The sequence below is a fragment of the Balaenoptera ricei genome, chromosome 13 (genome assembly GCF_028023285.1).
Source record: "Balaenoptera ricei isolate mBalRic1 chromosome 13, mBalRic1.hap2, whole genome shotgun sequence".
NCBI lineage: Eukaryota > Metazoa > Chordata > Mammalia > Artiodactyla > Balaenopteridae > Balaenoptera > Balaenoptera ricei.
This window is the reverse complement of record NC_082651.1, coordinates 45,210,639-45,227,839: the sequence shown is the minus strand read 5'-3', so window position 1 is coordinate 45,227,839 and position 17,201 is coordinate 45,210,639. Positions and strand designations below refer to the sequence as shown.

The window sequence follows — 17,201 nt, the reverse complement described above, 5'->3', positions numbered from 1 at the left end:
TTCCAGTAGACCTTGAACCTCATTGAAATACATTAGCTAAAGGACACACCCACCATCACCATGACAGGTGCCATGACAGTTCCAAGGCCGACCATAAAAGGCCAAAAAGTGGGCTGTGGCCCAATTCCTGGAAATCCCTGCTCCTTCCCCAAAATAGTTAGAATATTCTTCCCATTCATTAGCCTGTGAAATTACCTAGCCCATAAAAACTAACTACCTCCACACCTTGGGGCACTCTCACTTTCTGAGATGGTCTGCATTCTGCCTATGGAATGTGTATCTCTCTAAATAAACTTGCTTTCACTTTACTTTGGCTCTTGAATGTTTTCCTTTGCAAAGGACCCTCAGTTGGTGGTCCATCCCAGGGCCCATCTCAATCTCATTGCTTGAGACCTGGGACATGACCTTTCTCTCCCGCCGTCTTCTCCTGCAACAATGGCAAGAGAAATATTAGTAGAAAGTCAAGTGCTGAGGAAAAAGAAAATAATTATTTGATCACGATGTTTTACATAATTGCTAGAACCTCAAATTTAGGTCTAGGATTCCTGTCAGCCAGACTAAAGAATAAAAACAGAGTAAATTACAAAAAAGCAATATAAATCAGTTCTTCAGTAGAAACAAAGATTTTTCCTTACATTAAAATTTTAGAACATTTTTATTGATAAATATAACATGTATACAGGAAAGTAAACAAAATGACATGTTCAGCTCAATAAATTATCACAAAACCAGCAACTAAAACAAGACAATGAACAAAACCAACACATCAGATACTTCCCCTCCCTCTTGGCTTCTAATCATCGCCTCTTCTCCCTTCCCCAAAGTAACCATTATCCTGACTTTTGTGGTAATCACTTTCTTGATTGTTCTTTATAATTTTATCACTTAAGCTTACATCCCTATACAATATAGTTTAATTTTGCCTATTGGAATTTATGTAAATGGAGTTATATAGTATTCTTGCAGAGGAAGGAGTAGGGGAGTCTGGCTTCTTTTGCTCAAGTTTATGTTTATGAGATTTTTTTCCTTGTTGAAAGGAGCTGTAGTTTCTCATTTTCATTACTTTGTAGGCTTTTGTTGAGCAAATATAGCTCAATATATTTACCCACTCTACTGCTGAAGGGTATTGGGTTGGCTTCCAGTTTAGGGTAATTTTGAATTTACCTGCTAAAACCATTTTTATAAAATGTATCTTGATGCACAAGTCCATGAATTTCCATTGGTTATAGCCCTAGGAATGGAACTGCTTAATCAAAACCCGTTTTCCAAATTGTTGGACCAAGTCATACCCTCACCAGCAGTTCCGTGACAGTTCCCATTGATTGGGGCCTCTGGCTGTGTGTTAGCTGTGGCTGTGGTTTCATCACTGTTTTACTTACTTGATACCCACCCCTATTGTCAGTCTTTTTAATTTTAGCTATTCTGATGGGTGTAAAAGAGTATCATATTGTGGTTTTAATTTTCATTTTCCTCATTACAAATGAGGTTGAGCAAGTTTTGAGCAAACAAACTTTAGACAAGTTTATTGATCACTTTGATTTTCTTTCGCAGGGACTGCTAAAGCATTATATCTGACCCATTTTTCTTAACAGTGGTCAATCATTTCCTCAGTGATTTACATCTGTTCTTCATATATTTTATATATGGGCCCTTAATTTTGCATATTGTAAATATCTTCTCCCAATTTGTGCCTTGCCTTTCATTCTCTTTAATGTCTTTGGACAGACAGAAGTTCTTAAGTTATGAATTTAATGTAGCCACATTTATAATTATTTTCTTTATAGTTGGTGACTTTTTGTTCCATTTAAAATTCATTTTCTGTAATGAAGACAATTTATGCCACACTGTCTTAACTAACTGGTAGAGATCCAACTTTATTGTTTTTCAGGAGATCTTCAAGAGTTCCTTGGATATTTTTAGCCTTTTGCATTTCCATGTTCATTTTAAAATAAACTTGCCATATTACACACATAGATACACACACCTACTGCCATTTTGAATGGACTTGCATTGAATCTATAGATAAATTTGGGAAGAACATCGTAACAATATTGAGTCTTGCAACCTATGAACATAGTATAATTCTCCATTTATCAGGTCTTCAATTTCTTTCAAAAATATTTCATAATTCTCTCTGTAGGGGTGTTGCAATCTGGTTAAATCTATTCCTAGTTAATTGATACCTTGTATGCTACTATAAATCATATTTTTTTTAAAAGTCAATGTTACATTTATTATTAATCTATTGAAACATGATTGATCTTCGAATATTGACTTCATATCAGCAACTCTGTTAATTTATGAATTTAATAGCTTTTCCTACATGTTTTGATTTTCTATGCACATATCCTCCATGAAAGAAGTTTCATGCCTTCCTTCCTAATCTATACCTTGTATTTCCTCTTCTTCGAAATATTAAACCCCACAAGAACCTGAATCCGAGTAAACTCAATACAGAGATGCCAGTGGATTCTTTCCACATCGCATGCTCTCACTCTCAGCTATGGTGGCCAGACGGCTGTCCCTTAGCAACCAGTTCCTATCCTGACGAATCCGAGCAGAGTAGAGCAGGTTCGCGATGCGGGCTTCCGAAGCGCCCGCTCGCACCCTGGCCGCCCCGCCCCTCGTCCGGACGCAGCCAATCAGAACCCGCCTCTTACGAGCGTCCCACCGGCCAAAATGGCGGCGGCCGTTGGTGTGGGGTCTCGGTTGTAGTTCCGTTGCTCTACTCCTCCCGTTGCAAAATGTGAAAAGAGAAGCGGCTGGTGGAGGGCGTCCTACGCAATGAGTCGGCGAAGGAAATATGGGGACAGCCCTGGCCTGAAGAACACGCCGCGCAAAGCGGCGGCGACTGAGGAATGCAGCTCGGTGGTCGAAACGGGGAAGAGGCGGCTGAGGTCGGCCCGCGGTTCAGGGCCCTGTGGGGCTGGAGAGAGGCCTCCCCGGCCCCTGCCGCAGCAAGAGCAGCCTCCAGTAGCCGCTTCGTGCAGTAAAAGTAACCCCGAGGGTGAGACGTGGGCAGCGGGGCCTCCCTGGGCTTCGGTGCCGCAGCTTCAGAAGCCAGCTCGTGACCGGGAAACCCCGGGTGCAGGTGGGAGTGGAGTCTGAAGTTGTGTTTTCTTTCCCTGGGCTTCTCCCTCGTGAGTCCAAACTTAACGCGACACCACTCCCCCAGGGCTTTCATCCCCGAGTGTGAGCACTGCCCCGCTAGGCGTGACAACCCACTTGTCGCTCCTGCCACAGGAATAGATTGGGGGGTTTACCTGTTGGAGGGAGGAAGGCTAATTTGTAGGCTCTCCTCCAGGCATCAACAGTGGCAGAGCGAGGAGATATAATATCTTGTGCCTTCTGCTTATTCCTACGGCAATTATTTCCCCTTAATCTTCTTGCCCTGATCTGACTTAGAGAAGGGGCCATGTGGAATATATAGCTATCTCTATCCTCAAAGCCTTGGTGATGTCTCAACTCGTTATGAATAAACCGGAAGTTCCTTTGTATAATGTCCCTCATAGTAGGAAACCCAGGGCCCCTGAGTATTTCATTATGATCACTTTTTGGTGTTCAATTTTTTTCTAATAAATCCTGGTAGGAATTGAAACTCATATAAGAGCTCTTTCCTAGAGCATGTTCTTAAAATACAGCTTTTTTTACCTTGTTTTTAGTTTGACAAAGCAGTTGCAGAATAAACAAAAACAAAAAGTGATACTAGGCAAAACTTAACCAAGAAATGGCTCACTGAAGCTTTTTAAAGTAATTAGTGTAGTTGGATAGAGTTGGCAAAAGGAAGCTAAACATAGACTTTTTCTGAAGTTTCTGTTGAAATGCTTTTGATTTTTGAAATGTGTCTGTAAATTACAGGTGGTTCCCAAAACCTCCTAGTTCCAGGGGTAATGAATGGAATGACTAAGTTATACAGTATTGTACATTTATAGAGCTATTAGATTGTCTTAAAATACTTGCTATTTACAATGTCAAACTTATGAAGTACTACAGGGATTTTATGTGAAACATTTCAATTGTGGCTAAAGTAATATAATCATCTCTGGGAAAGAAATTTATAATTGGACTCTAAAAAAAATTTAGTCTAAGCTGGTATTTAACATCGGGGTATTATGAAGTAAAGTAATGCTTTAAAATGCAACAATTGTTATTTTAATCTTTTTTTATGTAGAAATGTATGAAACACCAAAGAGAATGCTGCAAATGGATTTATTGTCATCTACCTTCAGTTCTCCTAATGATCCAGATGGACAGAATGATATCTTTTGGGATCAGAATTCTCCAATGACAAAACAGTTAGGTAAGTTGTTAAAACATTTTTATCTGGATGAATATTTGATTAATGATTAGGATTTAACTGTAGAATCTCAGTCGGGTATCCACATCAGGAACTTTTATACAGCAAATGTTTTTCGAGAATATTAAGTGATCATGTTGCTGTGATATGCGTGTAATGTCAGAATGCATAGTGATCTAAGCCATGCTAATTAAAATTGTGTTCTAAGACGTGACCACTATTTTTAAAAATTAGTTTTTTGTTTTTAATTTATAGAAATGTCTTTGTTTCTTTAGGTAAAGGAAGAAAAAAGCAGATTTACACCACAGATAGTGATGAAATCTCACATATTGTTAAGCGTATTGCTCCTCAGGTAAATATCAGTATTTTATAGTTTATTTTAAAACAGTGAAAATATGCCACTAAGTTTTTTTTTAATAGTTCATTTATGTGAAAAATATTTCATCTTATTCAATTCTCTTTTCTAAAAACAGAGCAGCAAAGATTATTTTTACCTTTTCTACCACTGGAATGCATGTTTTGAAAAAAGGACCATAATTTAAAATTGGTAATATATATTTTCCTAAGCATATATATATATACTTTTTTAGAATGATGATTTTTAACTAGAGCTTTGTGTTTATTTTGTTTTTAATGTTATTTAACAATATATGGTATCATTTTTCAAGTTACTAAAAGAGTAGAATCAGACAATAAAAGTTTAAACTTCTAAGTTTTTTGTGATGGGTATTTTTTTTTCCTGTCTGTAGCACACATTTTCCTCATTGAAACTGCTTTTATTAATGCTTGTTGGCTTATAATATCATCAAGAAACATAAAAATGGAAAAAACATTGGATTTGGAGTTAGTTCTCAGTCTGCCTCCTATGCTGGATGACCCTAAGCAAGTCACTTAAACTCTCAGAACTTTAGTTCATTCAGCCATTAAAATAGAATTATTACTTGTATTGCTCTCTTTCTTGGATTATTATGATGACTGAATTGGATAAAAATTCTATGTAAACTACAGAGCACTACAAATGCTAGGTTAAAGTTAATTATGATAGTTAAATGATTTGCTATAAAAGAACTGTATTCAAAAATTTCTTCTTTATTTCAGCTGTTGTAATGCTTGAGTGTAAGAGAAGTATAAGTTTAGGTCAACCTCTGTTCTGGACCTCTTTCCTTTCTCTTTTTCTTATTTAGCAACATTTAAATCCAGAAAACATCCAGTTTTTGCTTAGTGTCTTCTCCATAGGAAGTTTAGTATTTTTCCTTGAAATGCTCTTGGATAGTGACTATATGTTGACCATAAACAAGAGATGACACTGGCCCAAACTGTGGTTGCAAGGATCACCATCATCCAGGTGGAGGAGACAGGAAATAAAGTTTTTCTTAGCAACTATAAAACATCCAGAATTACAACTAACACAGTCAAAACAACTCTGTTGCTACTAGCTCTACATTCCATGTTTGACATGTCATAGAAATGCATTTTACATACAGTTCATTAGTTAAATAGCCTTTATACCATACACTACTTGCTTCACAAGTTAACAATAGATCTTCATTAATTGTGGGTTTCACATGAAAGAAGCATTATAAAATGTGTTTGGGCTGGCCAGCCTCAATAGTGATAAAAAGAGAGTTGAGTAAATTATTGGACTCTTTACCTAAGTGGGCTGGAAATAATAGCTCACATAAAGAAATGGCAACAGTATGCAAGTGGTAACTTGTGTATAAGAAAAAGTACAGTGAAATTAGTTGCTTTTAAATATTACCATTTTCACCTGAGCACTTTTAAAGCACATAAATCTTTGGTAATATCAAGGTCTTCTTAAGAACTTGTCATTTTCTCAGAATGACATATTCATGTTGTTTATTTTTAGGTGAGTTACCCTCCTCAAATAATTATTTAAGTCACCTTAATAGTTCCAGAGATGACATTTTTTAAAATTTGTACTTTTAATTGGTCAGTCATTTTGCTTTCTTCAGGGATACTTTTTGTATAATGTTGTTCTTTGAAGATGGTGTATATTTTTCCATCATTTTTACAACTCTGCACAGTATACTCTAGGATATGTGCTTAGATACCTTTTACAGTACCTGGCTTGTAATTATTGTAATTATGTAAGTATTGATGAGGAAATTTTAAAAATATAACATTTACAAATACTATAAAAAATATATAGGACCCATGTATATATATAACTAGATGTATAAAGTTATCATACTTTTATATTCTAAAAATGGAATGAATTTAAAATTACTTGGTAAATGGACCAAAAAAAAAATCCATAATTAAATCATTAAGAATGTTATTTTTCCCTAAATTCAAGATTGTTGAAACAAAAGGGAAAATATGTATTGCGTCTAAAATCAAAATTATTGCTTTCCTTGGGTATTTTGCAAAGCTAAAATCTACTAGGTTCAACTGGACATCTAAGAAAACTGCTTGTTGATTGAGGATTTTGAAGTACCAAGTTGTAGGTATCTTTTCACCTAACTTTCTAGTGAATAAACATGAACTGGCATCTTTATGCTCAGCATTTTGCTAGATGCTGAACTATCAGGAATAGTCCTTGCCTTCAAGTAATCTATAATCTAGTGATAAGATTAATTTGTGTGATAGTTGCTTGTTTATGCTCATTCTAGGTACTATAAAAATAGAGTAGAAAATGATTAACTTGTTTAATTTATTGGTTTGGTTTGTAACTAATACACAATTTATTCTCTAATTTTATGCATGATCAAGTGACTGAAGGGTATAGCAGAAAGATCCAGGACTAAAATGGCTTTTTTCTAGCCTTAATACTGTTAAACTTCTTTACCTGCTTTCTCTACTTACTTTTTGTTCTTATCCCTCATTCACAGCATCAGTTCTAACCTTGCATTTATCTCTAACTTGGTCCTGATTTAATTCTAAGTTGTCTTAATTCTACCTAAGTGTTGTCAGTTAAGGTCAACATGGATTGTCCCAACTTTAGATAAGCATTATAATGGGGATAGGGAAAATTTGGAGAATCAGGTGATACAGAAAATACTCCATATGTATCTCTCTTTATTCAAAATTCTAATGATTCCTGCTACATGGTTTATTTCTGATACTAATGTTTATTTTATGAATATCTTATGACAACTGAAATAAGTTGTTCGGTTTTCTTTTGATAAACACATGTGCTTTTACTGTTGAATATGCATTTCCTAATTAATTAAATTCTTAAAAACAAAATTTTTTTGAAAATAAGGAATTCACGATTCTGAGTGTTTTCATTCCCAGAAACATAAATAGATCACTTCTTGCAGCTTGTTAGTGCTGTCCTCCATCTTCTCATTGTTTTGGAGTTTGTTTAGTAGCTATCACCTTACCAGAAATTATTGCTTTAAGAAAATAATTCAGCATAATTAAAGTGGATTTTTGTTTGGTTGGTTGTGGTACTTTTACACCTCTTTTTTTCCCCCTTCTGCCAAAGGATGAGAAACCAACAACAGACTCCATGCTGGGCGTGTGGATTGGTGCAACTGCTATTCCTTGCACTCCTAGTGTAGCAAAAGGAAAATCAAGAGCAAAACTCAGCTGCGCAAAGTAAGTTCAAACTTTGCAGTTTTTCTAACATTCAGTGAAGTAAATATTTTTAATATTCTGTTTTGGTTTTGTGAATATGTCAAAATGGTTATAAATTATTTTCCTAAATTTTGACATGTAAAATTTTGACTTAAAATAATTATAATATCAGTATGTGTTAAAACTTCTGAGTTTTAACATTAAAATATGTTAAATAACAACTGAATATTTATGACTTTTAGAACTTTACTTAGTTGTAATTTTTAAAATGTTTGTTTAATAGGTTAAAATCACAAAATCAGGAGGAGGAACTTATGAAATTGGCTAAGCAATTTGATAAAAATATGGAAGAGCTAGATGTGATTCAAGAGCAAAACAAGAGAAATCATGATCTTATCCAGATGATTTCAGAAGCAGAGACTTTAAATAATTACAGAGATAGTGTACAGACGCAGTTGCTACATGATATAGTTCCTGAAATCGATAATGCTATGATAAAGAAGCCAGTGAAAGAAAACAGGATATTTGTAGTAAATGATCAAAATAGCAGTCAGAAGCCATTTGACCAAAACGCTGAAGCAGCCTTTATCGCCATTTTTGATGGTTCTACTCAGAAATGTAGTGGACGGTTAAGCCAAGATCTGTCAGATGCTTTCTTGAACACCAGTAATACTACCTTTGGAAAGAAAAACGCTTTGAAAGAGGAGAACATCATTACTAATGAAACTCTGGTCACTGAAAAACTGCCAAATAAAACCAAAGGATCACTTTCTCGTCAAGTAGATAATCCTGGAATGACAAAATCACATGTGACTTCCTGTACTAAGGAACCAGGAGCTTTTAATAAGCACATTGATACATTTACTACCAGTGATTTTGAGGATGATTGGGAAAACTTACTAAATAATGAACCTTTTGTTATGCAAAATATTGAAATGTCTGAACTTTTCCCTGCCCCTGAAACAGCCCAGATTACTGATCAAAAGGAAATTTGTACCTTTAACAGTAAAAATGGTAAAAGTAAGTCAGGAATGAATACAAGTCTAGATACCAGGTTAAGAGATTCAAAAATTTTACAACATCTTCCTTCAAAGACATGGAACAGTGAATTAACAGATGCTGCAAAATACAGATTTTCACCAAAGCCGAATGATAAACAAAATAAATTATCATCCACTGGAAATAAATTGGAGAAATCTTTTAATACAATTGTTGTTCAAGACAAAATTCAAGACTGTGCAGTTGCATCTAATCTGGCAAAAGTAAATGAAGATACTCATATTAAATTTACTTCTAATGTAAATGCTTCTGAAAAAAAGTCTACTTTGAACCCAGGATGTTCTGATGAACAAAAAAATAAGTCCATTTTTAATCAGTCTTTGAAGGCACCTACTAATGTCGAGCCTTTAGGCTCTGCAACTTTGGGCAATAAAACCAGTGTTTGTAACCCAAATCAGACTAATGCATCAAAGCTTAGTTCTTTCTTTGATGATTGGAATGATACATCATTTACCAATGAAATTGTTAAAGCCTGTCATCACTTAGAGAATACCTGGGAAGCAGATGATGTAGATGATGATTTATTATACCAAGCATGTGATGATATTGAAAGACTAACTCAGGAACAAGACATTAGAGTGGACAGCAAGACATCAGAAAGTGTACTTGGGATCAATAATAGTTCTAAACATGGAGCCAAAAATGTGTTTACTACACCTAAACAAGGAAGTCAGTTGGTGCAATCAAAGCATTTGAATCTGAACAGCGTTTCAGTGCAAACATCTTCATTGACAGATAGCTTACAAATAAATAAATCAATGAAGATGGAGAAAAGGGAAATTTGTGGAAATTCTCCCGGATTTTTAGGTGCCACGACAAATTTGACTATATATTCTAAGAACTCAAATTGTCAGATCAATAATCTGCATGTCTCTTGGAATAACACTGATGTTCCAAAACAAGTGAATAGTTCCAAATCGGTTCTTACAGGAAATTCAAGTTTGAATGTGAGTTCAGATCATGTGAGTACAGAAATTGCTGCTAATAAGAAGAAATTGAGTACTCCACATCTGTCGCATAGCACCGTAACAGATGAAGCTCAGAGTGACCTTAACAGAACAGTGAGATTTTCTAAGTACACGTTTATAAAGATGAAAAATTCTCAGATTCTTTCTCAGTTTAATAACAATTGTATAACAGGAAGTATTTCTGGTACCAAAATCACACAGGGTTTGCAGAAAAATAAAACTGTCAACCCATTATGTGGGAAGGCTTTTCAACAGCAGTCTTTGGTGAAATTTTCTGAATCTTTGAAACAAACTTCAAAAGGTATGTATGAAATAATTTTCTTTGAAAAGTAACCAAACTAGTTATTTGTTGTATTGAATTTGCATAACATACAAGTTAAAAACTATGATGTTTAACTAGAAGTCTTAAAGTGATTCTTAAAAATAATGCTGGAAAAAAAAATGCTGGAATATACAAACACTGGGTGATTTATGTTTTTAAAAGACTGCATCGAATTCTTTGCCAACATTTAATACAGTGACTAGTGTATAGTAGGCACTCGATAAGTATGTGTTGAATGTTTTCTGAATCATTTCCTGGAAAATTTTACTTATCGATTCTTGTATTATTGTGTGAAGATTCCTTGTGTTCACTAAATATCTCATTGTTTTAAAATTTGAATAATCTTACTCCTGTGTTTAGCAGAATATTGAGGTGAACAATATTTGAAGATTTAGAGCATTCTAATTAAATGCCTTTGCTAGAATACCATCTGATATAAAACTGTTAGTTATGATGGTTAGAATTGTAATTTACTTACTCAGTACATCCTGTGATCTTTGATTCTTTCCAGTTCTTTTCCCCAGTTCTCCTTTCTATCAAGTTCCATTGTTTCTACCTCAAAAAATATATCTGAAAACTGTACACTTTTCTCACTGTCTCCTGCTACCACCCTTATCCAAGCCAACGGTTCCTGACTGGACTACTACAGTTCTTTTACCTGTTCCCTGTCAATTCTAGTCTCCAAACAGCAGAATCATCTTTTAAAACAAGATAAAAAAATAAAAACAAATATGGCATTTGTCTGCTTAAAGACAACCTTCAGCCACTGTCCATCCTATTTCAAATAAATCCAGACTTTACCCTGTGATCTACAAGGCCCTGGATTATCTCTCCTTAACCTTCCTGTCCTCTTTTTTTGCCTTACCTATTAGGCTTCAGCTATGTCAGCTGTATTTCAGTTCCTCAAACAGAATAGGTTCTTTTCTAGTTCAGGAGCTTTGACTGCTAGGCCCAGCTAACACTGCTTCCCAGCATGTGACCCCCACCCCTCCTTTGGCTGGTGCTTTTTTTTTTTAAAATAAATTTATTTATTTATTTATTTGTGGCTGGGTTGGGTCTTCATTGTTGCACGCGGTCTTTCTCCAGTTGCGGCGAGCAGGGGCTACTTTTTGTTGCGGAGCATGGGCTTCTCATTGTGGTGGCTTCTCTTGTTGCAGAGCATGGGCTCTAGGCACGTGAGCGTCAGTAGTTGTGGTGTGTGGGCTTAGTAGTTGTGGCTTGCGGGCTCTAGAGCGCAGGCTCAGTAGTTGTGGTGCGTGGGCTTAGTTGCTCCGTGGCATGTGGGATCTTCCCGGATCAGGGCTTGAACCCATGTCCCCTGCACTGGCAGGTGGATTCTTAACCACTGCGCCACTAGGGAAGTCCACTTGGTGCTTTTTTATCCTTAGGTCTCAGTTTCAGTATTGATATTACTATCTCACAGAAGCCTTCCTTCAACAGTCTATAAATGCTGTCCTTGTTATTTTCAGTCATCTCTCTTATTTGCTTCATTTCTTTTGTCACAGTTTGCAATCAAATATTGATAACTGTCTGTCTCATCAGTGAATACCTAGGCCTACCACAGCAGCTGCCAGTTAGATGTTTAATAAATATTTGAATGAACATCATGCAATATAATGTGAAAAGTCTGTCATTCACTGATGCTGTAGTAGTTTTTAAAAGGGAATATTTCTGGCATAACTGCATGTGCTTCTTAATGCCCAGGGCTCTTCACCAGAAACCTAGTGCCCCCACATGCATACGCCAAATCTGCTGGCTCTTTTCTGTTTATCCTTTAAAACCCAGTGCATTTCTAACCACGCAGAGTGATTAAGATTCGCTTTCTCTGGGTTTCTCCAATACCCAGTGCTAACTTCTGTTACAGCATTTACTATGCTAGCTTGTAATGATAGATTTCCTTAATCAGTCTCCCTCACTTGGGGCTAAACATTAGGATTCTTACCTATTATGGAGATCAATGCTACTATGGTAAGGGAGTTTTTAGTTTCTTTTACCATGATTGTTGTCTGTTTAGATGATGCTTTTGTTGGCATTATTGCTACAACTTTCCTATTTAAGTGATCCTTCCCTTTAAAAAAAATTGTAACAGTAATATGTAGTTTTATAAAAATAAAGAAAACAGTATAGATTAATTTGAAGTAAAAAGGTAAGTCCTCTATTTCTCCTTTCCTCCAACCATTCCTCAGGGAAATTATATAGTATACACTATCTGGCAACTTGGTTTTGCTTTCACTTAATACATTGTAACTATCTTTTCCTGTTAGTACATATAGATTTGCTTTAGTCCTTTGAGTGACTACATAGTATGTCATTATATGGATGTACCATAATTTATTTAACTGTTTCTCTGTTGATGGAGGTTTAGTTTGATTGCAGTTTTTTGCATTATAAACAACAGTACAGTCCTCCAGTGAATATTCTTCTACATAAATTTACACACACTTGTGTGATTGTATGTTAATTACTGAAAATTTATGTAAGGTTCAGAATGTATTAAATTTTGATGGATATCTCCAAATCGTACCCCCAATCGCATCAATTTATATTCTTATCAACACTGACAATGAATACTTCTCTACATTGTCACCGAAACTAGAAACGTTGAAGCTTTAAAATTGTTGTCAGACTATAATAGTCTAAACATTTAAGTTTATGTTTAAATAAGTGTAATTAATTGAAGCATGTTTCCAACATGAATTTATTTACTTCTAGTTGTAATTCCATTAAAAACTAAATCTCTCTGGAATATTTGAGTTTTTCCAAAACTCCTGTCTTATCTGCATTTTTTTATGGATGGATAATCTGCCTTTCAGTTTACTTTACAATTTTTCTGTTAAGTTTATTGATAGTGCCTGATATTCTAATTAATATTAACGTTGTTGATATTTTCTGTTGTTTCTATTTCCTCTTACTTTGGTATAGCAAGCTGCTCTCCAGGAAATATCTTTGAAACAAAACCCTTCTAACCACCTCATTGCTTTAAGCTAGGTTTGGCTAACTGTGGCCTGTCCAAATCCAGCCTGTATAGCCTGTTTTTGTACAGCCAGCATACTAAGATGAGTTTCACATTTTATTTGTTTATTTATTTTTGGCCGCATTGGTTCTTCATTGCTGCGAGCGGGCTTTCTCTAGTTGTGGCGAGCAGGGGCTACTCTAAGTTGCGGTGCGTGGGCTTCTCATTGCGATTGGCTTCTGTTATTGCGGAGCACGGGCTCTAGACATGCGGGCTTCAGTAGTTGCAGGACGCAGGCTCAGTAGTTGCGGCACACGGGCTCTAGGGCGCGTGGGCTTCAGTACTTGTGGCGCGTGGGCTCAGTAGTTGGGGCTCGCAGGCTCTAGAGCGTAGTCTCGGTAGTTGTGGCGCACGGGCTTAGTTGCTCCACAGCATGTGGGATCTTCCCGGACCAGGGATCAAACCCATGTTCGTTGCATTGGCAAGCGGATTCTTAACCACTGCACCACCAGGGAAGTCCCACTTTCACATTTTAAGTGGTTGAAAAAAATCAAAAGAAGAATAATACTTCATGACTTTTGAAAACTATATGGAATTCATACTTCATTGTCCATAAACAAACTTTTATTTGAACACAGCCACATCATTTACTTATATGTATCGTCCATTGCTGTTTTCATGCTACAAGGACAGAACTGAACAGTTGCAACAAGAAATCACATGCCTCTTAAAGGTTAACATACTTTCTGGCCTTTTACAGAAGAAAAAAGTTTCCTGACCCCTGCTTTGGGATTAAGATTAAAAAGAGCCACTCTTGCTTTGTACCTCGCAATAGTTTGAGACCTTGCTATGTGTTTTTATTGCAGATTGTGTTAAAGGAAGTGCTGATGGGAGAAATGAATGACTCTGTTGAAATCAAATTTGCCTAATGAGACTTTATTAATATCACAAAACTAGCTGTAAGGCCAGTTTTAGGGAGCTATGTTCTTTTCTGCCATCATGGATTATTAACCTATTTTCCTTCCAAATTTATGGTCAACTGAATGTAAATTGTGTGTGTGTATTCTGAGTTTCTTGTGTTTCTCAGCTTTCAGGCTAAAATAATAGATAAATTAGTCAAGCAAATTTTAAAGTACATTTGAGTATTATTCTCTAAGAAAAAATAGGTACAGTCTGTGAGATAATTGATTTAGAAAATAAAAGGCAACAGAATCATCCAGGGAGTTTGAGATATATGTCTCTTACCCTGAACACCTTCTCTCATTTCTGATTATACTGAGGAAGGAAGGGGAGACAGATGGTATATTTTGAGTAAATATATACCTTAGTTAACAAGAGAAATGTCATAACAACTAAATTCTGAACCTCTGTCTAGATGTCAGTGTAAATAATATTTCTCTGCTGACAGTGCTGCAAATTCTTATTTACTTCTCTGAAAGGTAGATTTTACAACATAAACAGTTTTACCAATACACGGTCACTTAAATATGTATTAGGATGATGGGCTTGATTTTAAAACATTATTTAAATGAGAAAATAGGTTTGCTAATTTTAAAGTTTGATTTTTATAGCATTACATAGATAATCTAATATTTTAGCCCAGAGTGACTTAACTGTGGAATTAATTTTATTAGAACTCAGAATTTTGGTAGAGGCAGAATTGGATGTGTTATTAAAATAGAACTTTCTCATTTTCATTTATCTAATTTAAAACATTGTTTATTTTTGTATATATATTGTATATATCTGAAGTATACACTAAAGTGTGTTGCATAAGAATATATCAGAATGATTCATATTTTATATATTAAAAGACATTCATATTGAAAATTTTATTCAGATACCCTGCTTCTTGAAATAGTTTTCCAATGTTTGTAGAAAATATATCTTCCGAATAAAAATATAATATCTGACAGTGAGTTACATGTTTATTGACATGATAGATTTCACTCTATTACTCCAAAATATTTTTCCTGGATAGCTGAAATGAAAATCTTGGAGTTCTATAGAGGAAAAAAAGTAGGAGTAGGAATATTAACATAGGATATCTTACAGTAAAAATATACTCTTTGAGGTGTTGGTATCTAATTTAATGCATTATATTTTGACTACTTTTCTATTACAATTTATATAACATTTAAAATTCCAATTTGTTTTTAAAATATATTCATTTATTGGTTATATAAATTAGATGTCATTGTTTACAAAAATTATTTGCTGGGTAGTCAAAATGTACAGGTTTTAATCAAATGGATTTTATCTCACTGTGAAAAGAGTGCATCAAACAGATTGATCAGTGCTTGATTTTATTTTGGCCTAGAGCCTTGTACTGTACTGTATCTGTACTTGTAGTCTTATATTTAGTGAAGTATAGTTTAATAACGAAACCAATGTAGCAAATCTGGGTAATAAAAAAGTAAAAATTAAAACTTATTCAGAACAACTATGTAGTCTGTAAAGCTAATATCTATATTTGGTTTTGTTTTTAGAGGAAGAAGAGAAAAATAGAAAGTATTCTCCTGAAGAAATTCAGAGAAAAAGACAAGAAGCACTGGTTCGAAGAATGGCCAAAGCACAGGCATCATCTGTAAAGAAAGACAGCTCCCACTTAACTTGATTTCTTTAATGAAATGTTATTTCAGAGGTAACAAAGACAGTTGATAACTATCTATGATAGGAAATATTTTTTCTTGATTTCTCTATGAGAAATTTAATGCTGAGTTATAAAGCATGGACTTCTACTTTATTTAATAAATCAGTGTTTACAATGGTCAATGAAACCTTTCCTTGGAGATGTATGTGAAAGTAATTGCATGTAAGTTTTGGAAATTCAGGAAAGTTAGCAATTATGTAGTAGAATCATACAGAGGAAACTAGTTTTATTTTTAAATACTGTGATTGCAGAGGATCATCAAAAAATAGATAATCCACTTAATTTTTATTGTAATAAGTCTTTTCCTAATACAAAGCTTCAACTTACTAATAGAGACTATTTCTTCATAGCTTTATTTTCAATAACTGTTCCTTAAGGTTTTTATACGTTTCTGAATTTTAATTAATACTTCCATATTCTTAGGAACATGTTTGGTAGGAAATAAAGGACTTCATAAGAAAATTACTATTTTCAATTCCTAGTTTGTAATAGATGTGAATTTAAAATTTTCTAAAATGTAGTACATTTTGGAAACTTCCCACCATTTTTAGGGAAAATGCTGATTTAAGAAGTTTAGTTTTGAAAGAAGAATGTGGATTAGCTATATAAGTAGTGTACCATCAGTAACATTTAGAACTGTCAGAAACTTTAGATATCATCTGGTCCGGCTTCTTCACTGTATAGGTGAGAAATGAATACTGTTATTCCAAAAGTCAGAAGGCAAGTTGGAGCTGTGCTAGGATTAGAATGATGTCTTTCATTCTAGTGGATACCTAGGCAAATGGTACCATTTGCTTCAGAGTATTAATTAGTACCTAAAATAACTTGTTTGTGGGCGCATTAATTATTTTATAGTATAAAACTTAAAAAAAGTAACTAAAATACATTAAGCGACTGATAATAATGCTTATTGTTTCTTGTATTAAAGAATTAACCATTCCAGGATATAAAAAATGAGAATCTTTTTTCAATTTTCCTATAACTATGTAATTTTCCCTTGATTAATTTACTGACTTTGCTAATTTGTTCTTCTCTGTTACTCTCTTTTTAATTTTTGCTTGTTTGGAATTTGCGAAGCCAGAAGTAAAAATCTTAGCTGAGGGCATAAGGACGGTAAGAACGCTTTATTTATCCCAAATGGCTTTAGGAGACCTGACGAAACTTATAAATGTGAAACACCTATGAGGGTGTTCACCACTATTCAGGTATCTTAGAGCTATTATAATATCAAAGTAATTAAATGCATTTTAAGGTATTGCTCTATAGAGATACATAATTTTGAAAATTGTGTTTTCATATAAACAGTGGAGTAACACATTCTAGGTAATGTTTATTATTTGCCTAAGAATATATAAAAAAGTATCTAAATAAATATAGATAGTTTTTCTATGTAAGAAAATGAAGAG

At 34.6% G+C, this 17,201-nt stretch overlaps 1 protein-coding gene across 6 annotated transcripts in view; it reads left to right on the top strand.

Annotated features, from left to right (window-relative positions):
- Positions 1–2,675: 2,675 nt before the first annotated feature.
- ETAA1 (ETAA1 activator of ATR kinase) overlaps positions 2,676–17,201 on the top strand; it is an 82,430-nt gene continuing 67,904 nt past the window's right edge. For 4 of the 6 annotated variants that reach the window (XR_009506411.1, XR_009506409.1, XR_009506410.1 and 1 more), the window contains exons 1-6: positions 2,676–3,091; positions 4,172–4,300; positions 4,573–4,649; positions 7,749–7,861; positions 8,124–10,168; positions 15,632–15,786. Coding sequence is in view for 3 of the 6 variants with exons in the window: in XM_059942583.1 (XP_059798566.1) it covers positions 2,785–3,091; positions 4,172–4,300; positions 4,573–4,649; positions 7,749–7,861; positions 8,124–10,168; positions 15,632–15,759 (2,799 nt within the window). In the remaining 3 variants the exon portion in view is untranslated. Of the gene's footprint in view, positions 3,092–4,171; positions 4,301–4,572; positions 4,650–7,748; positions 7,862–8,123; positions 10,169–15,631; positions 16,036–16,876; positions 17,093–17,201 lie in introns of those variants that run through there. The other 2 variants (XM_059942584.1, XM_059942582.1) reach the window with 2 other exon arrangements.